Source organism: Zalophus californianus, chromosome 10 (genome assembly GCF_009762305.2).
Source record: "Zalophus californianus isolate mZalCal1 chromosome 10, mZalCal1.pri.v2, whole genome shotgun sequence".
NCBI classification, from domain to species: domain Eukaryota; kingdom Metazoa; phylum Chordata; class Mammalia; order Carnivora; family Otariidae; genus Zalophus; species Zalophus californianus.
This window is the reverse complement of record NC_045604.1, coordinates 98,091,122-98,115,836: the sequence shown is the minus strand read 5'-3', so window position 1 is coordinate 98,115,836 and position 24,715 is coordinate 98,091,122. Positions and strand designations below refer to the sequence as shown.

Below are 24,715 nucleotides of genomic sequence, written 5' to 3'. Positions count from 1 at the left end.
GTGGGCGCCTGGGTGGCTCAGTTGGTTAAGTAATTGCCTTCGGCTCAGGTCATGATCCTGGAGTCCCAGGATCGAGTCCCGCATCAGACTCCCTGCTCAGCGGGAATCTGCTTTTCCCTCTCCTGCTCCCCCCTCTTGTGCTTTCTCTCTCTCTCTCAAATAAATAAATAAAATCTTTAAAAAAAAATTCTCTTGAGAGTTCTTCTTTGACCCATGTGTTGTTTAGAAGTATTGTTTAATTGCCACATTTTTGGGGATTCCAATTATCTTTCTGTCATTGATTTCTAGTTTAATTTCACTGTGGTCTGAAAGCAGATGTTGTATGATTTCTGTTATTTCATATTTGTTAAGGTACATTTTATGGTGCAGAATGTGGTCTATCTTGGTGAATTTACATGTGAACTTAAGAAGAATGTTCTGTTGTTGGGTGAAATAGTCTATAGGTGTCAATTATATCTAGTGGATTGATGGTATTATTGAATTTAACTATGTCCTTATGTAACAACTTTTTCATTTAGTAAATATGAACATCTTTATCAGTGGGGGTATCCTATACACATAGATATGGGTGACCGTGTATCCTATACAGCATTATTGATGAGACCATATTTCATTGACTATGAAATATATGATTTATTTAATCATTCTTTTTGGAACTTCAGATATAATTTAGTAGTGCTAATATATTCACATTGTTGTGGGTAATAGACATATAGAATTTTTTATTTTGTAGATCTGAAATTCTCTACTCATTAAACAACCACAGAGCATAAGCTTTTAATATTGACGAAGTCCATTGTTATGTTTTTTTTTTTCTTCTCTAGATTGGGATTTTAGTATTGTCTAAGAACTACTTGCCTAACCCCAGGTCATAAGATTCTCTCCTACATTTTTTCACTAAAAGTTTTATAGTTCAGTGTTTTTATTTAGATTTATGGTACATACTGAATTAATTTTTAAAAAATTTTTTTAAATTTTTAATTTTTTTTTTAAAGATCTAATTTATTTATTTGACAGAGACACACAGCAAGAGAGGGAACACAAGCAGGGGGAGTGGGAGAGGGAGAAGCAGCCATCCTGCGGAGCAGGGAGCCCGATGTGGGGCTCCATCCCAGGATCCTGTGATCATGACCTGAGCCGAAGGCAGATGCTTAACGACTGAGCCACCCAGGTGCCCATCTGAGTTAATTTTTAAAGGAAGTGTGAACTTTAGATCATGGAGGTTCATTTGCTTTTTTTTTTTTTCTGAGCATATTAAATTCCGATTGTTCCAAAACCATTCATTGAAAAAGATATCCTCTCTCCACTGACTTGCCTTAACACCTTTGTAAAAAAATCAGTTGGTGATATTTGTTTGGGTCTGTTTCTGGATTCTATTCTGCACCCTTGATGTATGTGCCTATCCTTTTCTAATGCCTTACTGTAGCTTTATAATAAATCTTAAAATCAGGTATTGTGATTCCTTCAAATTTATCCCTTTTCTTCAAAATTGTTACAGGTAATCTAGCCTTTTTTTCCCCCCCCTATTTATTTAAACTTAGAATCAGCTTGTCTATATCTGTAAGAATATGCTGGGGATTTGATTGGAATTGCAAGAAATCTATAGATCAATTTGAAGAGAGTTGATTTCTTTAGTGTATTGAATATTCCAATTTGTGGATATGGCATGTCTATCTATTTAGGTCTTCAAATTTTTCATCAATATTTAAAAATTTTCAGCCTACAGTTCTGGACATGTTTTATTAACTTTATTCAATTTATACCTCAGTATTTCCTTTTTAAAAAGCTATTATAATTGGTCTTGTTTTTTAGGTTTTTTTTTTTTCAAATTCTTCATTGCTAGTATGTTGACTTTTGTGTGTTGACCATGTATCCTCTTATCTTTTTAGTTGTAGGAGATTTTTTTTTTTAATCCCTTGGGATTTTCTATGTAGATAATCATGTCATTTGAAAAAAAGGACAGTTTTATTCTTTTTCTTGCCTTATTGCACTGCCTAGTGTAATATAATGTTGAATAGGAATGGTGGTGAGAGTGGATATCTTTGCCTTATTCCCCATCTTAGGGAGAAAGCATTCAGATTTTCTTAATTAAGAATGAGGATATATCTAGGTTTTATGTAGATGCCTTTCATCAGAATGAGGAAGTTTCCTTCTATGCCTAGTTTGCTGAGAGCTTTTATCATGAATTAATGTTGAATTTTGTCAAGTAATTTTTCTGCATTGGTTAATAAGATGTGTTTTTTCTTTTTTATATTGTTAATATAGTGTGTTATATTGATTGGTGTTCTAATGTTGAACCAGTCTTGCATATTTGAAATAAATACCACTCGGTCATGGTATATAGTTCTTTTTATTCATTGCTGGATTTGATTTGCTAATATTTTTTTGAGAACTTTTGTGCCTCAGTTCCTGAGATACCAATCTATGCCTTTCTTTAATTTCTTTTCCTTTTTCCTTGCCTTGCCTTGCCTTGCCTTGCGTTGCTTCACTCTTTCCTTTTTTTGGTACTACCTTTGTCTACTTTAAGTATCAAGTAATATAGGCCTCATGAAATGAATTGGAAAGTATTTCCTCCTTTTTTATTTTCTAGAAGAGAGTGTGTAAAATAGATGTTAATTCTTCCTTAAATGTTTGATAGAATTCTCCAGTGAAACCATCTTGGCCTGGAAATTTTTTTCAAAAGTTTCTTTAAAAACCCTGCAGATTAAATTTCTTTAATTAATATAGGAATATCCAGATTATATATTTTTCCTATTGGTTGAGTTTGGTAGTTTGTGGTTTTCAAAGGAATTGGTCCATTTCATCAAAGTTGAATTTATGTATATAATGTGTTCTGAGTATTTCCTTACTATCCTTTTAGTATCTGTAAGGTCTACAGTGATATCTCCTCTTTCATTCCTACACTGGAAATTTGTGTCTTTTTTTGGTCAATATTGCTAGAGGCTTGTCAATTTTATTGATCTTTTCAAAGAACCGGCTTTTGGTTTTATAGATTTTCTGTATTTTTTGTTTTCAATTTCATTCATTTTTGCTCTAATATCTATTATTTCTTTCCTCTGCTTGCTTTGGGTTTACTTTGCTCTTCTTTTTCTGTACCCTCCCCCTCGCCCCCCACCTTGGTTCTTTATTGATGTATCTGCAAGTTGACTGAACCTTTTCCTTTGTAGTCTTCTATATGCTGTTAAATCAATCCAGTAAATTTTTATTTAGTATGTTTAATTTTTAGTTCTATATTTTTCATTTAAAAAGCTTCCATTTCCTCCTGAGATTTCTCATCTGGGCAATCAATGTGACAATTTTTTCCTTTAGGTCTTTGAATATATTTAGCTTTAGCTTCATTGCTTTAAAATCTTGTATGGGAATTGTAACATCTCTGTTATCTTGGGGTCTATTATATTGATTGCCTTCCCCCCTTGATTGTGAGTTACATTTTCCTGTTTCTTAGAAAGTCTTAATTTTTGATTGGATATTGGACATTTTGGATGTTTTGGATTGAATATTTTCAGGACTTAGTTTCCACTCTTTTTCTAAAGAATGCTTGCATTTGTTCTACCAGGAAGTTAAAATACTAGTTGATTGCTTTGTACTTGTGGTCTCTTGATATTATATTTTGTTAGGTCAGCAGCTGGCCCTGAGAGGGCTTCACAAAGCATCTGGGAGACACTGTGGAAGCTCAGCCACTCCGGGCTAAACTCCCCTCGCTGAGCCCAGCACCTTTGTCTGTCCGACTGTCCCCTCTTGACCTCTCAAGCAAACCCTTTGAAGACTGGGTCCCTTAGTTTCATCCTTAGCTCTCAGTTTTAGAGCAAATACTCCGTTCTGGGACATAATATTTACTCCTAAACTGTGGTCCTTCTGGGGTTGTAGTGGAAAGCCAAAGATGTGTACCAAACCCCTCTACTTTGACAAAATTCAAATGACAAACTCTGTTACTCTGTAGTGGACAGCAGCTGAAATCTCTCTTCAGCTTCCTTTCGCCTTCCACCTACAGATGACAGAGGGCTCACCTGCACTGGCTTAAACAAATAGGATTTTCTTTTTAAAAAAAAGGAAATCTAAAGATGGGTGGCTGCTGGTATTGGGAACCATGGTGCAATCATTTCAGAGTTGGGTTGCTGTCATTCTTTTGGTCTTTCTTCATGGTTGCAAGATGACTGCTGTACCTCCATTCATCTCGTTAATATTAGAGGCTGGAGGAAATAGAAAGGGAGTAGGCCAGAGATGTTATTCTCTTCATATTGACCAGCAAACTCCTCAGCATGTTTCTGTATGAATCTCACTAATCAAATCAGGAATGCGTGGTCACCCTAAGTTGAAGGAGAGCTGGGAATGTGGATTACAGGATTTCACAATTGGCTGAGATCAGTTAGCAACTTTAGATAACTTTTTGGATACGTAATCATTTGACTTAGCGATTTGAGGCATTTATTTATTCATTCGTTTATTTTAGAATTTGTTTTATTATTTATTTTTTACTGTGGTATAGTTGACATACAACCTTGTATTAGTTTCAAGTGTACAACATAATGATTTGATATTTGCATGTGTGGTGAAACGATCACATAAGTCTAGTTAATATCCGTCACCATACTTAGTTACAATTTTTTTCTTATGATGAGAACTTTTAAGATCTACTCTTTTTTAAAAATTTTGTTTATTTATTTGAGAAAGAGAGAGAGAGTGAGAGAAAGATCATGAGCAGGGGGTGGGGGTAGAGAGAGAAGCGGATCCCTGTTGAGCAGGGAGCCCAATGTGGGACTCGATCCCAGGGCCCTGGGATTATGCCTGGAGCCAAAGGCATACACTTAACCAGACTGAGCCATCCGGTGTCCAAGACCTACTCTTTTAGCAGCTGTCAAATATGCAATACAGTATCATTAACTCTGCAACCATGTTGTATATTACAGTGAAATAATAGAAAATATATATTGGTTTGCCCCTGGTTCCTGGCACAGAGCTCCAGAACTCTTGTTATTTCCTAAGTGATAAGAATGCCAGAAGCATCTCTTGTTTTAATATTGGTCTTTGACTTCTCTTTCTGACACAGAGTTCCTAAAACCCTTATAATTTCCTGGGTAAGAAGAGTGTCTTTTGTTCTTTTCTTTTCTTAAGATTTTTTATGTAGGGGCGCCTGGGTGGCTCAGTTGCTAAGTGTCTGCCTTTGGCTTGGGTCATGATCCCGGGATTCTGGGGGCCCCCTGCTCGGCGGGAAGCCTGCTTCTCCCTCTCCCACTCCCCCTGCTTGTGTTCTCTCTCTCACTGTCTGTCAGAAAATAAATAAATAAAATCTTAAAAAAAAAAACACATTTTTTATTTATTCATGGGTGAGAGAGAGTGAGAGAGAGCACAAGCAGGGGGAGCAGTAGGCAGAGGGAGAAGGAGAAGCAGACTCCCCGCCGAGCAGGGTGCCCTCCGGGGGCTCAATCCCAGGACCCCGGGCTCGTGACCTGAGCCGAAGGCAGATGCTCAACTGACTGAGCGTCTTTTGTTCCTAACAGAGCAACTCTGGGTGGGCTTCTGGATGAGACCTAGTCACCAGAAAGACCAGTCCATGATTAGAAGCTTGGAAATTTCAACTCTGCCCCCCATTTTTTTGAGAAGAGAGAGGGGTGAAAATGGAGTTAATGATCAGTCATGCCTATGTGATGAACACTCCATAAGATCCCAAAAGTATGGGATTCAAAGAGCTTCCAGGTTGGTGAACACATCCACGTGGGGAGGGCGATACACCCCAACTTCATGGGGACTGAAGCTCCTGCACTTGGGACTCTCCCAGACTTCACCCTATGTGTATCTCATTTGGTTGCCCATCTGTATCCTGTAGTAAGCTGGTGAATTAAGTATTTCTTGAGTTCTGTGAGCCACTCTAGCAAATCAATTAAACCTAAGGAGGGGGTCACCGGAACCTCTGATCTATATTCAATTGGTCAGAAGCACAGATTATAACTGGTATCTGAAGTGTGTGTGTGGAGGCGGGCAGTCTTGTGGGACTGAGCCCTTAACCTGTGGGATATTATGCTTTGAGAAGATAGTGTCAGAACTGAGTTAAATTACAGGATAATAGGATATACAGCTGGTGTTGCAGAGAATTATTTGATATGGGGTAAAATTCCACAGAAGTAAAGTGTTTTGTGTCAGCAGTAAAAGACAACACAGGAGGAAGGAATTGGGTTTTGCTTCCTACATGGGAAGGAAAAAACTGAGTTTTTCTCATTTTAATTATATACCCGTAACTTACTTATTTATAGCTGGAAATTTGTACCTTTTGGCCACCTTTACCTATTTCACCCTCCCCCTACTCCTAAAGCATTTAGTTTTAACTGATTCACAAATCATTACAAAAGTAAAAAATGTTTTTAAACTAATCTCAACCAATATGAAACCAAATTAATTAGAAAGGTAAATTCTTCATTCCTTTTACTACCCAGAATTAATTGCTTGCCAGAATTACTATTGACATACACAGAGTTTTCTTCTTTCAGAAATGGGAATTGACCAATATATATTGTTCTGCAGTCTGCCTCACTCACAGGACACATCATGGACATATTTCCATGGTGTGACTTATTTTGAATGTCAATGTTTACATTAAGTTGTATTTTTCTTTTCTTTTTAAAACATTCATGATATTTCAGTATATTGGTATTTACGTGTATTGATATACAAGTATCACATGTATCATATTTTGTATATACTCACAGATTTAAAAAAAACTATATACTCACTGCCATTAAAGAAATCTATAATTTCTTCCCAATCTCATTTTCTTTCCTGTATCCAGAGATAACTACCAGGTTAGGTTTTATGTTGTAAGTTACCATTTATGATATTAAATGATACTCTCTCTTTTAAGTTTCTGGTCAATGACTATTTATATGTATACAGTATTGTTGTGAACATTCTTATATGTGACTCCTGCTACCCATGGGCAAAAGTTTCTTCTGAGTGCATTCCAGAGGTGGAATTGCTGGGTCATAGAAAATGTGCATGTTCAGTGTTACTAAATGATATCATATTGTTTTCTGGAGTGATTGTTCCAGCTTACTATATTTTAGAAGCCTATTTTATTAGCACTGAATAATTTTTATTTTTTTATTTTTTTTTAAAGATTTTATTTATTCATTTGAGACACAGAGATAGAGAGAGAGAGAGAGAGAAAGCATGAGCAGGGAGAGAGGCAGAGGGAGAGGGAGAAGCAGGCTCCCCACTGAGCCAGGAGCCCAATGTGGGGCTCCATCCCAGGACCCCAGGATCACGACCTTAGCCGAAGGCAGACGCTTAACCATCTGAGCCACCCAGGCGCCCCTAGCACTGAATAATTTTTTAAAAGTACATGATTCTAGGGCGCCTGGGTGGCTCAGTTGGTTAGGTGACTGCCTTCAGCTCGGGTCATGATCCTGGAGTCCCGGGATCGAGTCCTGCATCAGGCTCCCTGCTCAGTGGGGAAGTCAGCTTCTCCCTCTGACCCTCCCCCCTCTCGTGCTCTCTCTCTCTCTCATTCTCTCTCAGATAAATAAATAAAATCTTTAAAAAAATAAAAAGTACATGATCCTGACACAGTTAATCATCAGTCAATATGTTAGCTTATAAAACTGTGATCTATAGGAAATTTTTCAGGAACACTACTAGTATTACCTGTATTACTTCTTACTAACCAATTATGATTAAAACTTTGCAAATAACTTGCTAATGTTTTTATTATACTGCATTGTATTTGGCTCACATGTGTTATTTAACATTATTCCAGAAGAACAACAACGAAGCATATTCTAATCTGCTTGTATAGTTATGGATTGTCAGGCAAGATTACTTTGTGATTCTTACATGTATCTGTGACCACCCATTAGCTTCCTCTGGACATTTTTTTTTTGTCTTTAATGTGGTTTGTGTCTACAACACTGCCACCTCATGACCACAAGTGTTAGTACAGGTGTGATACGGAGACCATGAATAGCTGACAGATTTTATTCAGTACAAATATTTTATTTGAAATTATTAAACGTATGTGAAATATGAACATAGCAGAAATTAATATTGCTTTTTCACATTATTGTACTTGGGTTTCTTTCCCCCTAGAAATAATTACCATTTATACTTATATACTTATATATTTATATACATATATACTTATATAACATCTATATACAAATATTTGGTGTTTAACATCTTGTTCTTTTATTATACTTATTTCTAAATTACTACGAAATATAAACAGGTTCTTGACTAGATTCTTGCTTTAGACCCCCTTATTTTGCCCTCCCCCATTCGTGGTATCATTTTTTAGCTCCTATTTCAAAACAGCAAAATTCCTCCTCTCCACTCTTCAAATCAGAACCCTCTTTGACCGATCTGGGAGAAACTAAACCAGGTGTGCCCCAAACCTGCCGCCATTTTCTTGCTGAACGTCAAGGGCACGCCTGACTAAAGAGCAGCAGCGCTCCTGTTTCCGGATAGAATTGTGTTTTGGGGAAGTTCTGTAGCAGAGGGCAGGGATACGGTGACCAAATGTCCTGCTCCAGCAGTTGCATCCTCCTGCCGGAGTGTCCACTTGTAGGGAAGCTGAACTGTTAGCATGTGAGGTTTCAGGTTGGGTTTTAGGGCGGGGCCTCGCTGCCCAGCTCCAGCCAGCTGAGCCAAAGGTAAATGTTTGGAGGAGCTCACCCCATGTATTATAGTCAACTTAAAAGTAGCTAGGCAAATGACACCTAGAAGAAAATAAGATAAGAAAAAAGAAAAGAAAAAGGCTGCATACTCATTTTGTCATTCATGGCTTTCTGCATTTTAGTTGCGAATATAAGTAGTTTTGCTTTTGATAATATATATTTTTAAACTGAAGTATAGTTGGCATATAATATCAATATAAGTAGTTACTGAAATTCTCTTGGAGACCTACATTCCTAGAAGAACAGGTCAAACGCGGATTCAAAAAAGGTCCCTAAGGAGCTTTCGTCAATTGCAAAATCAGCACAGAGGTCCCTGGCTTCTCTCTCTTACCCTCATCCCTAGTGGTGCGGACGGGGAGCGCTTCGGCAAAGTCGGGGCGGTGAGGCTCCGGGCTCCACCGCGGAGCTAGTCTTGGGCGGCAGGCCCGGAGCCCCAGCCGGGCGGAGGGGCGGGCTCAGGGAGCCCCACCCAGGGGCGGGGCTCGGCGCTTCTGCCCAGCTCCGCTCTGTGGAGTGTGAATGTGCAGTCCGCAGTTTAGAAAAGCACGTGCAAAACCTACCAGAATCCACCGCACTATCAGCAGGTCTCATTTGACTGCTTGGTAAAAGCTCTGCGGGTCTGCACAGGTCACCTCCTCGGATCTCCGCGACTGAAGGTGGGAGCCAGCCCTCGGCCCCCCGCAGTCGGAAGGTTAGAGCCGCGGGAGCCCGGGAGGCGGTGGCGGCGGCCCAGGAAGGAACAGCAGCACCCAGGTGAGTCTGGGCATGTGTTTCTCTCTCCGGGTGCCCAGCTTTCTGGTTTACCAGTCTGCCTTTTCCACATCCAGAGCTCTGAATCTACGTGTATTTTTCTTAATCGGGATAGGTAAAAAATTTCATGGGATTTCAAGGCTTTCTTTTCATCAATTTACTTTTGAGTGGTTTTCCCTTGTTTTATCCCACTGGTGCCTGTTACCAAACAGCATGAATGAATGATGCAATCCTGCATAGGGGAGTCATCAGTACAAGATTGGGAAAATCTCGGGAATTTAGAGTGGCCGTGTCTGTCTGACTTTGTCATCTTCTTTCCCGTCCGAATTAGAATTTTAAATAAGCACTTACCAGATATATTGTTGTAAAGCGACAACTTCAAGGTGGGAATTAAAATATTCTTTCATTCATAAAAGTTATTTACTATATTTTTTTATAAGCAACTTGCACATTGTGGTTACTCTTTAAATATTTGACTGACTGGTATTGGAATGAGGATCAGGGAAGAAAATGATAAAATCCAGGATTTCTAAATTTTATTACAACTACCTGGTAGGTTTTCAGTATAATAATAGTGCTGTCATTTATATGTTGGTGAAATAAAGTAGTCAGGACGTTTTAAGTTTTCAGATAATTTGATACATGCCTAATAACTTTTTTAAGGCTGATTTTTTTTTTTAAAGATTTTATTTATTTGACAGAGAGAGACACAGCGAGAGAGGGAACACAAGCAGGGGGAGTGGGAGAGGGAGAAGCAGGCTTCCTGCCGAGCAGGGAGCCCAAGGTGGGGCTCGATCCCAGGACCCTGGGATCATGACCCGAGCCGAAGGTGGACGCCTAATGACTGAGCCACCCAGGCGCCCCAAAGCTGATGTTTTGTTGATATATAATTTAATGCAATGATATGCACCCATTTTAAGTGTACATTTGGATGAATTTTGACAATTGTATACACACTTATAATCAGCAGCACAATATAACACTTCCATCACCCCTGAAAATTTCCTAAAGTCTTGTTGCAGCCAGGTCGCCCCACCCCTAGCCCTAATGACCTGATTTTTGTCATTATAGCATTTGTTTGTATTTTCTAATGTTCCATATAAATGGAAGCATGTTGTATGTACTCTTTTGTGTCTGGCTTCTTTCAGTATAATGTTTTTTGTATTTATCCCTGTTTTGGCATGTACTACTAATTCCTTCCTTTCTATTGCTGAGTAGTATTCCATTGTGAGGATATACTGCCATTTGTTCATCCATTTATCTGTTGATGGACATTCTAGTTTGGGGCTGTCACAAATAAAGCGCTCTTGGATTGCTCTTGGATAAACCTCCAGGGTGGGATTGCTACCCTACCATATATGTTTATAAGAAACTGCTAAAATGTTTTCCAAAATGGTCGTACCATTTTCTATCCTGGCAGCTCCAGGTGTTCCATGTCCTCACCAATACTTGTAATGGGAATAAATAACTCAGAGGGTTCAAAGAGTTCGGTACTCTTTTTTATTGTAGTCATTTTTCTTTTCAGTTTATTTTCATATCTTCTTTTTTTGGGATGTCTATCCCAATATTTTGCTCATATTTTAATAAGTTGTTTGTGTTATTACTGAGTTGTAAGAGTTCTTTATTCTGGATACAAGTTCTTTGTCAAATATGTGTATTGTAAATATCTTCTCCTGTTCTATGGCTTGTCTTTTCATTTCTTTTTTTTGTTTTTTCCATAATGGTATCTTTTGTTGTTTTGTTTTTGTTTGTTTTTTAGAGAGGTGGGGAGGGGCAGAGGCAGAGGGAGAGAGAGAATCTTAAGTAGGCTCCATGCCCAGCGTGGAGCTCAACGTGGGGCTCGATCTCACCACCCTAAGTCATGATTCTGAGCTGAAATCAAGAGTCAAATGCTTAACTCACTGCACCTCCCATGTGCCCCATCATGGTATCTTCTGAAGAACAGAAGTTTTTATTTTTGATGAAGTCCATTCTATCATGTTTTCCTTTTATTGTTCATGCTTTTGGGGTTTTATTTAAGAAAGTTTTGCCTACCTCAAAGCTGTTATTCTAGCTGTCTATTGCTGTATGACAAATTACCCCCAAACTTAGCAGCTTAAAACAACAAGCATTTATTTTTTTCACAGTTTCTTTGAGTTAAAAATCTGGGAGCAGCTTAGTTGGGTGGTTTCGGTTAAGGGTCTTTTAAGAGGTCGTTGGCCAAGGTCAACTTACCTGAATGCTTTATTGGAGAAGATCTGTTGCCTAGCTCCTTGGCAGGATTCAGTTCCATGAGGGTTGTTGGACTGAGGGCCTCATTTCCTTTCTGTTTCCTGGGGGCCCCTTCCAGTTCTGCTAGATGGGCCTCACCATAGGGCAGCTACCAACATGGCAACTGCCTTTCCTTAGAGCAGGGAGGGAGGCTGGGCCAAGATGGAAGCCACATTCCTGTTTTTGCTTTTGAGATTAACTCAGAAATCGGATGAGAGAAAGGCTATGCAAAGACTGGATTTTGAACCCTCTGAATTATTTATTCCCATTACGGTTCCCCTCCTTTCCAATCTCTTTGCTTTTTCTTGCCTCATCTTCTTAATTATTTCTTTTATCTTTTCTTCTTCTGAGTTTTGGCACTTTTACCTACTATTTACAGTTTTAATTATGAGGATATTAATTCAAAATTGTTGGCTGTGTTCCCCTGATATTGGGCAACGGGACTCTGCTGTGACTGTTCTTGGCATGTTGGCGACTTTGTGTACTCATTTTGAAGATAGCAGGATCTGTTTTGCAGAGTCTGTGATACACCTGAGTCAGCTCCTCTGTGTCTGCATGTTGTTCTCTCAGTAGGTCCTCTCCCCTCCCTCTCCTTGGCGTTCTGCTAATCAGCTGTGGGGGGTTTCCTGTCAGACCTGACGCTTTTACAGAATCGAAGCCACAGAAAATAATGTGTTTACCCCTCTGCAGTGCTGAAAGGAGGCAGAAGTCAAGCGTTTCGCAAGGGAAGCAGTCTTAGGGCACTTGGCATCTGACCCTTCATACCAGTCCTACCAGCGGGGAGAGGAAAGCTTGACTGTTTCTCTTTCTTCTCTTGTGTCTGGACCTTGATGTTCGTTTCCTCCTCTCCTTCTAGGCTCTTCCTCTTGCAGAACTCACAAGATCTCTCGTAAAGAAATTTGTAGTCAGAACTTTATGCTACATTTTTATTCAGGAAAGAAGCAGGAAGAGAAGAGTGTCATTTCCTAGGAATCCGGCACTGGAGAAACGTGAGTCCGATTTGTCTTTTGTTGTTGTTATTTATCAGTTATCAGTATCCTCTTCACCTGAATAAAATTGTCTGCTATGGGCGCCTGGGTGGCTCAGATTTGGTTAAGCGTCTGCCTTCAGCTCGGGTCATGATCCCAGAGTCCTGGGATCGCGTCCCGCATCGGGCTCCCTGCTCAGAGGGGAGCCTGCTTCTCCCTCTGCCTCTCTCTCTCTCTCTCTCTCTGTCTCTCATGAATACATAAATAAAGTCTTAAAAAAAAATTGTCTGCTATAATGTATGTGGGATCCATAAAATCTCAGGTTCCCCAGAACAGCTGTTCTTTTTTTAAATCATAAAATGTACTATAAATGCATTGACCAGGAACCCTAGGCCTAGTTACCGGAGGCTCTTTGACTCTCCTTTGATCCAGAAGCTTCCCTGGCTGCATTTGTGCATTGTTGCAATGCCCAGAGGACCTGAAACAGACTCAGCCCTCCTACCCAAGGTGACATCCATCTAAGCCTAGTAAGTTTTGTTCTCTTGGGTGTGCTTCATCTCCACAATCTCCACAGCCTCTGTACCAGCTTGTATTTGTTCTTACATGAGTGAAGGTAAGAGGCTAGTCCTAATAAAAGAGTAAGTTGGTGAAGGCAATTTCAGATGCCTCTCCTGAAATACATAGATGAAGAAGTTCAAAGAGAGCTTGGGGGAAGAGGTTTTTCCTCTCACCTAAAATCGGACCTCCTAAGGCTGGCTCTGAAGGAACCCTTGCTTTTGTACTTTTGGAGCTGGGGGTGAGAAGGAGTCGTCGGAGGAGGCTTCTTTAACATTTATTTATTTATTTTTAAAGATTTTATTTATTTATTTGAGAGAGAGAATGAGATAGAGAGAGAGAGAGCATGAGAGGGGGGAGGGTCAGAGGGAGAAGCAGACCCCCCGCCGAGCAGGGAGCCCGATGCGGGACTCGATCCCCGGACTCCAGGATCATGACCTGAGCCGAAGGCAGTCGCCCAACCAACTGAGCCACCCAGGCGCCCGGCTTCTTTAACATTTAGAAGAGGCTCTCTTTCCCCCAGATGGACCAGCTGGGCGCCGGGCGGGTGGGAGACCTGTTCTGCCCACAGAAGGGCAGTGGCTCAGCGGTCAGGACTGGGCCTGGGAGCTGCCATGTCAAAGCACATACCCTTCCACCAGAATTTTTTCCACCCCTAGTCCTGTCCCCCTCCCAGGGCCACATGTGAGGGATCCAGAGTCCATTCTCTAGCAATGATTTTTGTGTGTGTGAAACTCTAATGTACAGTTTACTTTGAAGCACCTGAACTTAGCAGATTCCCCCCCACCCCCCACCCCCGCCCCGGTAGCCGTGAGAATTTTGACTATGAATTATGAGTGGCTCCCATTTGAGACCTGAAAAATGAGGCAACCGAAGTGAGCTAGGAGGCAGGGCATTTTACAGTGCAGGCTGGGAAAGGCTGAAGGAGGCTGAGGCCGTCTGAAGTCTGAGCAGGGAGCTGAAACCTGTGTAACCCCCGTGGTGGAGGTCGTATCCCCTGATGTGAGCATTTTGTGGGCAAAGTTACGGTTATATAATCCAGCTCTGTCTCCTAGGGAGGGTGTGGAGACAGAATCAGCCTTCCAAGTAAATTCAGTGCAACTTTCGTCTCAGACATCCTCCTTTCTCTGCCTTTGGTGCCACCGTGCACCCCAGGAGGCAGGGATCAGCATTTTGGAGTCCTAAGTCAGGACTTGTGTTCATCTGGGGATCTGGAAATCAGTCCTCACTTTGTTTGAGGAGGTGTGTCTTTCCTTTCATATTTGAGGCTGATGGTCTGGTTGAAGCTATTTCTATTGTCAGTGGTTGGGGACAGGCTCAAGCCACTGGCTTTTCAGACATGAGCAGTAATGATTTGTCTGGTCATCTCAGGGAGCCTGGTGACCTCTTGGAGGTGGTGCCCGGTCTGTACTTCCCAGGTCTTCGGCGAGGCACGGGGCCAGTGTGGACTGGCTTTGCTGTTAGGAATTGTAAAGCTTCAGAAGGCTGTCGGTCCTTCTCAGGAGTATTGCCCATTCTTAGGTACATTGTATTGCCTCATGCACAGTCTTTAGCCTGTGTCCCATTGATCTCATTTGAGCTCTTCTTATGTTATTCGTCTGTTCCTGGCTTTCCCTCCACTTACGTGTGACTCGTTCTCTGTGCTCAGTGGGGTTGCATTGCACTAAGCACTGCTTTTCCGCTGACAGACTGCTGTCTGCTAGGCTGGGTTAAGCGAGCCCGCCTAGCCGTGTGGTATGAATTGTGTCGATTCCCTCTGGACCAGAGCCACATGGGTGGTTACTGAGCCACAGAGAAAGTGGGATATGAAGCTCCTTGATGTTCCCCGGCTTGGTGGAAATTTGACGATTTATGAAACCCGTTTCTATCTGCTGGTCTCCCAAAGAATGTGCAGACTTTCTTCTTTCACTGTTAATGAATCATCACCCATTGTGTTGCCCAGCTAGCAGAACTTTGGTCTGAATTCTTTTTTTTTTCTCTTTAAGATTGTATTTATGAGAGGGGCACCTGGGTGGCTCAGTTGGTTAAGCGGCTGCCTTCGGCTCAGGTCATGATCCCAGGGTCCTGGGATCGAGCCCCGCGTCGGGCTCCCTGCTCAGCGGGGAGTCTGCTTCTCCCTCTCCCTCTGCCTGCCTCTCTGCCTACTTGTGCTCTCTCTCTCTCTGTCAAATAAATAAATAAAATCTTTAAAAAAAAAAAAAAAAAAAGATTGTATTTATGAGAGAGAGAGAGAATGAGCGGAGAGAGGGACACAGAGAGAGGGAGAGCAGGCTCCCTGCTCAGTTCCAGGACCCTGGGATCATGACCTGAGCCAAAGGCAGATGCTTAACTGACTGAGCCACCTAGGCACCCTGGGCTGAATTCTTCATGAAAATCTTTGACATTTCCTGAGTCCACATAGGTTATTATGAAATGTTTAACCTTATTTAGTTCTGCTTAATTTATCTACCTCTCAATTTATCCACCTCTTAATTTATCCACCACCTTTTATGTTGTCTCTGTATATTTGAGATCCAAGTTTTAGTTTTTTAGCCAGTGCTTAGGAGCTGTGTGACCTTGGATCATTTAACTTCCTTATACCTCTAGTCTTTAATCTGTGAAATGGACACATTAATATCGTTCCTGCAGAAGGGCATGGGGCCAGACCCAGATGATGGCTTTGAGGTTTCTTTCAACTTCAGAATTTATGATGTCAGTTCTGTTTCATTGGCGATAGTCGTCATTGCGGTTAAGGATTTTAATTTTAGGCTGATAGCACTCTAAGTTGGAATAGTTTTATTGAGAACAATAATCTCAATTCTTGCTGAGTTCTCAATAACTTCTTAGATTCAACTCTATTTAATTTATGAAACATTTACTTTACACCTGCCCTGGAAACAGAGATGAAAGATACTTCAGTCAAGGAGAGGAATGGGAGTGATTAATTAATTCTCTGAAGGAGTAGGAAGGAGATAATGTAGTATAGGGAAGGTTATTTAATCTTCATCTTGAGGAATAAATAGGAATTTGCCCACTGGGAATGAGGGATTAGGTGATTGAGGCAGAGGGAACAGCATTTGCAAAGGCATAGACATGCCTTTCAAAAACCATGACATATTTAAGGAACAAGACATCCTCTGTATACCTTGAGCATAAGTTGTGTGTGTGTGTGTGTGTGTCTGTGTGTGTCTGTGTGTGTGTGGTGGGGGGGGGTGTCTAGTCTTGTGGAACTGAACCCTTGACCTGTGGAATTTGGTGCTATCTGGGTAGATAGTGTCAGAATTGAATTGACTTATAGGGGACACTGTGCTGGTGTCTAAGAATTGCTCAGATATATAGGAATCCCTCCATGTTGGAATTGGGGTACAGAACCCTTTTTAGTGGGGTTGATGAAGCATGATTTACTATGATTGTTGAAGTAGGATGATGCATATATGGAATTCATGTATTCATTATTTCTGTTTTTGTATGTATTTGAAATTCTCTACAATAAAAAGTTAAAAAAATAGTTGTGGGTATGTAATTCACAGTTATATCCTTTCATTTATTCATTCAGCCTTCAGAAATTAATTAATCATCTGCTCAAAAGAGGCGCAAAATAAGTATTTTGGAAAATTTTGGATCTTAGTATAAAGAGTTTGTGATCCAGGCGTGGAGGTGACGCGCACATAAATAAGCTTAAGATAAGTAGGAATATTATGAATTTCATATATTGAAGACAGGTCTACATGAAGTACTGTGGAAATTCTGGGGAGAAATTTTTTCCAGCCCCAGAGAATCAGGGGAGACTTTATAGTGAAGATGGCATGTGAGCTTTATTCATTCACTTAATTCAACCAATACTATTAAGCCCTACTATATGCTGGGTACTGTTCTCAGTCCTAAGGATCCAGCTGTGAACAAAGGTGATAAAGATCCTACGCTTGTGAAATTTACATCCTAATGAGGGCAGATAGTACATAATAAACATAATAAGTGTATCTTATCATATGTTAGAAGATGATAGATGTTATGGAAAAAAGAAAAAGTAAGGCATAGTGAGGGATATTAGTAAAGTTGGGTTAAGGATAAGGAGGGAGAGGTTGCAGTCGTAAATAGGGTGGTCAGGGTTGGCTCATGGAAAAAGCCATGGAAAAGATACTTGGGCAAACTCGTTTTTTAAAATTTCATTTTTTTTTTTTTTAATGAAGCATAGTTGACACACAATGTTGTTTGGGCAAACTCTTGATAAGGGATTGGCCAAGTGGGTATCCAAGTGAAGAGCATTCCCACCAGGGGCACAGCTGGACCAAAGGCGCTGAGTGGGAAGCCCGGTCTGTGCATTTTCCAGGACAACAGGAGGACCAGTGTGGTTGGAGCAGAGTGAGCAGGGGGAGATGAGTAGGAAATGAGGTCAGAGGTGTAATGGGGAGGGTGTGGTGGTGGTAGTGGTATGAGGGTAGGGGGCAGACCTTACAGGTAATTGTAAGAACTTTGGCTTTTACTCTTAATAAAATGAGGAGCCATTGAAGGATTTTGAGCTAGAAGTGTGACATGATTTGGCTTTCGCTTACCATGATTACTTTGGCTGTTCTTTTGAGAACAAAAACTGGGGTGGGAGACCTTTTAGGAGGCTCTTGGTACAGTCTTGGCAAGAAACACTGGTAACTCAGGCTAGAGAGATAGCAGTGGTAAGAAGTGGTCAGATTTTGGTTGGTAGAACCAACATAGTTTCCTGAATGATTGGATATGGGCCATCAAGGGAGAGAAGGAAGGTGCAAAAATGGCAGTTTCGGCGGGACAGGAAGATCAGGAACTCAGTTTTAGGCATGCGAAGTTTGGGGTGTTTCCCAGCACCTGAGTGGAGGTCAGGTAGGTGGTTTGAGTTGAGAGTTTGGGAGAGAGGACTGGGCTCTAGGTACAGATTTGGGAGTTCCTGTCCTAGAGATGACATTTCAAGCCGCGGGCCCGGATGAATTCATCAAGGGAGTGAGTATGGTTAGAGAAGACCAGAGGTGGACCGTGGTCATTGCAACATTAAGAGAATGCAAGAGAAGCAACGAGCAAAGGAGCTGAGTCTCTGTTTAATGGAAACTTCACTTACATTGAGGCTGATACTAGTTTAGAGTTTAATACTCTATTATCTTATTGGATTCATGAATTGCCTTCTCTTTCCCCTTTTTTAGTGGGTCTCCTGTGAAACTCCTGTTTCCCATTAGGAGCACTCTTTTGTAAGGGTTCCACACAGGGGTCAGCAATTTTTCTGTCAAAGGCCAGGTGGTAAATATTTTAGGCTTTGCAGGCCTTTCAGTCTCTGTTGCAGCTACTCATCTCCTCTGTTGTATGAAAGCAGCTGTGGACACATAAGCAAGTGAACGTGGCAGTATTCTACTGAAACTTTAGTTATGGACACTGAAGTTTGAAGTTCATGCGGTTTCCGTGTGTCACAAAGTTTTATTCTATTGATTTTTTTTCAATTATTTGAAATATAGAGGTGCCTGGGTGGCTCAGTTGCTTAAGTAAGTGTCCAACTGTTAATCTCGGCTCAGGTCTTGATCTCAGGGTTGTGAGTTCAAACCCTGACTGGCTGGAGCCCATTTGAAAAAAAATTTAAAAAAATGAGTCTTACTTCACAGGCTATACAAAAACAGGCTGATTTGGCCTACTGGCTATAGTTTGCCAGTCCCTGGCGTAAAATGTCTTTTTTTCCCCAGGTCAACTTTGACCTGGATCGTTCTGCCAGATGCATTGGTTAGAAATCAGTTATGAAGTGTGTTGGCCAGCTCCTTCGAGTCTGTTTTTAGCCAGTGTCTATTCTAAATATAGGTTATTTGCATCATCTGGGTGGCCTTGTACGTGACATGTTTGAGGAGAGATGGGTCTAGGCAACTTCTAGGATCCCATTTACCCCCAAGATTCTAGTCCAGCGATTTTCTTAAAAAATAAACAAAAACCCCACACGATTCCTTTTGAAACTGTGTCCTCCATAGTTTCTGCAGCACTGTGGTCTCTCAGCCTCTTCCTGTGAGTCTTGACTTCCTTTTCCTTTTCCTTCACAGGCTCCTGATCTGATCCTTTCTGTTCCTGCGGGCTCTGTTCTCAGCCCCCTTCTTTCCCCTCTCTCTCCACTCTCTGGTGACTTTCCTCAGGCCATACCCTCAATTACCGCCTCTACACTGGTGACTAACAGATGTGCCGTTCAGCTCTGACCTCTCTTCTGTGGCGAAAAGCCTTTCAAGGTTTTCCATTACCTAGATGTTAAAATCCAAACTCATCAGCCCGGCCCAGGACCCCCCTGGTGCCCCGCCTGGCGGTTGGACTCCACTGGGCAGCTTCCAGCATGTCATCCATCATTCTTGCTCCTTGCCTTTGCCCCTGCTCTTCTTTCTGCCATCATTACCCTCTCTTCTTTCCTCCATCTCCCTGCCCCCTACTCCCAGCACCCACCAAACCGATGCCCTGTCCTTTAATAACCCACTCAGGCCACTTACCCTTCAAGATTCGGTTCGAATTTCTATGCCCCTGGAAGCCCTGTCTCATAGGCGAGGTTAAGCATTTTTCTCTGTGTGCCCATAATATCTTTAGTATCTTATGCCTGTTTCCACTTCAGAACTTGCCTTATTGCAATAATTGTCAGGTCAAAAATTGCTGAATATTGGTTGAACATCAAATATATTTATAAGTTGGTACCTTCAGTAGAGAAGAGTTTGGTCCTGCTCATCTTTGTATCCCCAGAACCTGACATTTAGAAGGTGCTGACTTTGTGTTAAAAACGAATGAGCCCATGAGTCCATGTTTATGTGGGATATGCTGACTTAAGACACGGATCAAAGTATATTGGCATTAGTAAGCAAAATTGGATCTTTTTATGATGATGGGTCTTTAAATATATTTATCTTTTTGTGTTGTAGGAGGAAGATTCTTCCAAGGATGGTCTCCCATTCAGAGTTGAGGAAACTTTTCTGTTCAGCGGATGCAGTCTGCTTTGATGTTGATAGCACTGTCATCAGAGAAGAAGGAATTGATGAGCTAGCCAAATTCTGTGGAGTTGAGGATGCTGTGTCAGAAATGTAGGAACAGTATTTATTCACTTTATGAAATGATAAAGAATTGCAAAAGAGAGTGACTTTTGGATGACATGCAGGACCAGGGCCACAACTCCCCGATTTTTAGTCCCTGACTGCAAATCATGGGCAGTAAGCTTCTTCCTTCACTCAGAGCTGAATTAGCTAGTGTACATCATCCAGTCATCCATTTATACAAATTCTTAGGACCACAAAAAAAAATTGTTGCCTCTTACAAATAAATATGGATGACATGCTTTTAGCTCAGTCAGGGAAACTATGGCTATAACTAACCAAAGAAGATGACAGGGTAGGGGGTCACCAAGCGTCCAGTGCTTTGTGTCGCGGTTGAATGTGTGGCCTTAGTGGTTTGCTAGAAAGCTAGTTTTGGTTCAGAGTCTCTCAGCTTATGCCTGGGTGAGAGTCTTCCCTCCTTCCTATCCTCCGCATTGCTGCCTGCAGTCACCAGGTCACGGACCATTTCATGTTCAGCTGCATTTGATGCAAGACGTGGCCACAATTATGCAGCCATCGAAAGGAATGAGATCTTGCCATTTGCAACGACGTGGATGGAACTGGAGGGTGTTATGCTGAGTGAAATAAGTCCATCAGAGAAAGACATGTATCATATGACCTCACTGATATGAGGAATTCTTAATCTCAGGAAACAAACTGAGGGTTGCTGGAGTGGTGGGGGGTGGGAGGGATGGGGTGGCTGGGTGATGGACATTGGGGAGGGTATGTGCTATGGTGAGCGCTGTGATTTGTGCAAGACTGTTGAATCACAGATCTGTACTTCTGAAACAAATAATGCAACATATGTTAAGAAAAAAAAAGATAGCAGGAGGGGAAGAATGAAGGGGAGTAAGAGGGGGAGACGAACCATGAGAGACGATGGACTCTGAAAAACAAAGAGAGGGTTCTAGAGGGGAGGGGGGTGGGGGGATGGGTTAGCCTGGTGATGGGTATTAAAGAGGGCACGTTCTGCGTGGAGCACTGGGTGTGATGCACAAACAATGAATCATGGAATACTACATCAAAAACTAATGATGTAACGTATGGTGATTAACATAACAATAAAAAAATAAAACCAAGACGTGGCCACAAAATATTAATATGATTCTCAAGCAAATTTTCAGGAAGTTTATTACCAGGCCTTGCTCCCATGGCATTGTAGCATGTCTGCCGTATGGTGGGGCTCTAGGTAGCCCCTTCCTCACGGGTGGACGTTGGACGAGCTAGGGAGGTAAGGTGTAGACTTCAGGGACATCTGACATGGCTAGCCTGATGGTTGGGTCTTCCTCCTAGGACGCGGCGAGCCATGGGTGGGGCAGTGCCTTTCAAGGCTGCCCTCACAGAGCGCTTAGCTCTGATCCAGCCCTCCAGGGAACAGGTGCAAAGGCTCATAGCAGAGCACCCCCCACACCTGACCCCGGGCATAAGGTAAGAGAAGCCCCGGTCTGGGTACTGTCTCTCTGTCAGCACCTGCATTTGGGGGGATGTCCTCGAGAGTCTCTCGTCATCGCTCTAGTCCTCCCTTCTCCCTGCTCCTTTCAGCTCTTACGTGTGGTCCTGAGTGGTTGGCCCTGCCCAAGTCATCTCTCCTGAGGGAGAGCCTAAGCTTCCTCTTCATTTTGTGTTTCTAGATTCATGGGCAGAATAGAGTTGTGGGATGGTTTCCTAAGCAGTCCAGCCCCACCTATTAATTTCTAGGTGCATTTAGAAAAACATACATGGGGCACCTGGGTGGCTCAGTGGTTAAGCGTCTGCCTTCGGCTCAGGTCATGATCCCAGCGGCCTGGGATCAAGCCCTGTGTTGGGCTCCCCGCTCAGCGGGGAGTCTGCTTCTATCCCTCTCCCTCTCTGTGTGCTCTCTCTCTCTCTCTAGCTCTCTCTCTCAAATAAATTAAAAAAAAATCTTTTAAAAAATACATAAAACACTATGATTAACCAGGCAATATACCTATCCAATATATTTGGGCAAATGCTTTGAGAAGAAAAAAATGTATTTTAGTTTCCTATTCATGTTTCATGTTTTTTCTTTTATATTAATCATTTTGGTGTTTTATATTTCTTTTTTTGCAGGGAGCTAGTAAGTCGCCTCCAAGAGCGAAATGTTCAGGTTTTCCTAATATCTGGTGGCTTTAGGAGCATTGTAGAGCACGTTGCTTCAAAGCTCAATATCCCGTCAACCAATGTTTTTGCCAATAGGCTGAAATTCTACTTTAATGGTAAGACTTTAATGGTACCATTTTCCCTTTCTTGTCAGTTTTATTGTTCAATATCTTATATAATGTCTGTTGGAATGCAACTTAAGGCAGCCTCAGAGTTAAATATTGAGATGAAGGATTCTTTTTTTTAATTTAATTTATTTTAATTCAATTAATTAAAATAGTGTATTATTAGTTTCAGAGGTAGAGTTCAGTGATTCATCAATTGCATAGAACACCCAGTGCTCATCACATCACGTGCCCTCCTTAATGCCCATCACCCAGTTACCCCGTCCCCCCACCCCTCGCCCCTCCAGCAACCCTCAGTTTTGTTTCCTAGAGTTAAGAGTCTCATGGTTTGTCTCCCTCTCTGATTTTATCTTATTTTATTTTTTCCTCCCTTCCCCTATGATCCTCTGTTATGTTTCTTTACTTCTACATATGAGTGAAATCCTATGATAATTGTCTTTCTCTGACTGAGTTATCTCACTTAGCATAATACCCTCTATTTTTTTTTTTTTTTTCTGAGATGAAGGATTCTCTCGACTGATGTCTTTTGCTTCTTGGTATCCTTTGTTCTGTGAAATAGACTTAGGCCATCACCTCTTCTGGCTTTAGTGTGTCCATCTAATCTCTCTCAGAATATAAACGTCTGCACTTGATTCCTGTGTACCCACATGACTCATTTTGTTATGTGTTATATTTCAGTTTTTTTGAGAGCTCTTATGTATTTGAACCAGTTTAGGCCCAGGAGGGAGAGTTTGTTAGCAGCGAGTCACTGCTCTGTCACTGGGTTTGAAGTGCCTCCTGGCCCTTCTCTGGACCATCGCAGAGCTGCGGCTGTGGTTACTACCATCTCAGGAGGTCTCTAGTTAAGGCAACGGGTGGCTGACATCCTTAAAACCAAATAATGTTTTTGTTTTTGTTTTAAGATTTTATTTATTTATTTGACATAGAGAAAGAATGAGAGAGAGAGCACAAGCAAGAGGAGCTGCAGAGGCAGAGGGAGAGGGAGAAGCAGGCTTCCTGCCAAGCAGGGGGCCCGATGTGGGACTCGATCCCCAGACCCTGGGATCATGACCTGAGCTGAAGGCAGACGCCCAACCGACTGAGCCACCCAGGCACCCCAAAACCAAATGTTAATTTTAAAATGTTAAATGTGTTGGTGGAACATTTTTGAAGGGTCTACAGGCACAGATCATTAAAAAAAATGTAGACAGGGAGTGTGGTAATTACTGTAAGAAAGAAAATCCATCAAATATAAGTTGGAATCTCCTCTTTGATGAAATTATATATTAACTTTTTAAAAAACGTCAATATATTATTGTTTCATGGTGTTCTGCCACCTGAGCGAGGTTTGAGAGTTACAACTCTGACAGCTTAGAGGATAAAACCGATTGACCCCAAGGTGTTTATGACCTAAAGGAGTAACCTCAACAAGAGGGATCTGCAGTTTAAAGGCAGAGGTTGTTTATGCGGGGAAGTAGGTGTGGAAATCCAGGCTGTGTTACTTTACTGAGGGCCATTTTTAGCTTTCTCCGTGACATTTAAGTGAGGGTATCATCTGTGCACAAAGCTGGCCCTACTGGTATAATTCTGTGGATCACTGACACTGTTTTAACTGCTCTTTTAAGGTGAATATGCAGGTTTTGATGAGATGCAGCCAACAGCCGAATCTGGTGGGAAAGGAAAAGTTATTAAACTTTTAAAGGAAAAATTTCAATTTAAGAAAATAGTCATGATTGGAGATGGAGCCACAGACATGGAAGCCTGCCCTCCTGCTGTATGTATCGAGTGTGCTGGCCTTTTCTGGTTGTATTTTTGTTTTAGATGGCTGATTTAGAACTCCGTAAGATCGGTGACAGTTAAACGAGAACTTCTAGGTATCATTGTAAAAAAACCAAAACAAATAAAACAACTTCAATCTCAGCATGTCAGCCGACTTTTTGCAAACCTAAGGAAGAAAACCACTTAGAACTTTACGACCCCCTTCCTGCCACCTCTCAGCCCAGGTGTGTGCTCCAGGTTCGGCTTTACTTCCCCAAACAATACCACAAATAATAAGACAGCTCTTACAACTGTAATCAAAATTTTAATGTCTTTATATATATAAGATTTCATTATTTGAGAGAGAGAGCATGCACGTGCATGTGAGGGAGAGAGAGAGGGAGCGTGCAGGAGCGGAGGGGGGGGTTGGGGAGGGGTGGGGAGGGGTGGGGAGGGGTGGGGGGAGAAGCAGGCTTCCCACTGAGTAGGAAGCCTGATGTGGGGCTTGATCCCAGGACTCTGGGATCATG

General features: G+C 41.7%; 1 protein-coding gene across 10 annotated transcripts in view; it reads left to right on the top strand.

The window, feature by feature from the left end:
* Positions 1-24,715, top strand: part of PSPH (phosphoserine phosphatase) — a 61,459-nt gene that overhangs the window by 23,080 nt on the left and 13,664 nt on the right. For 2 of the 10 annotated variants that reach the window (XM_027614082.2, XM_027614081.2), the window contains exons 1-5: positions 9,291-9,416; positions 20,056-20,214; positions 21,517-21,651; positions 22,294-22,439; positions 24,053-24,201. In XM_027614082.2, the coding sequence (XP_027469883.1) occupies positions 20,075-20,214; positions 21,517-21,651; positions 22,294-22,439; positions 24,053-24,201 (570 nt within the window). In that variant the 5' untranslated portion in view covers positions 9,291-9,416; positions 20,056-20,074. Of the gene's footprint in view, positions 1-9,033; positions 9,417-12,519; positions 12,653-20,055; positions 20,215-21,516; positions 21,652-22,293; positions 22,440-24,052; positions 24,202-24,715 lie in introns of those variants that run through there. The other 8 variants (XM_027614089.2, XM_027614091.2, XM_027614085.2 and 5 more) reach the window with 7 other exon arrangements.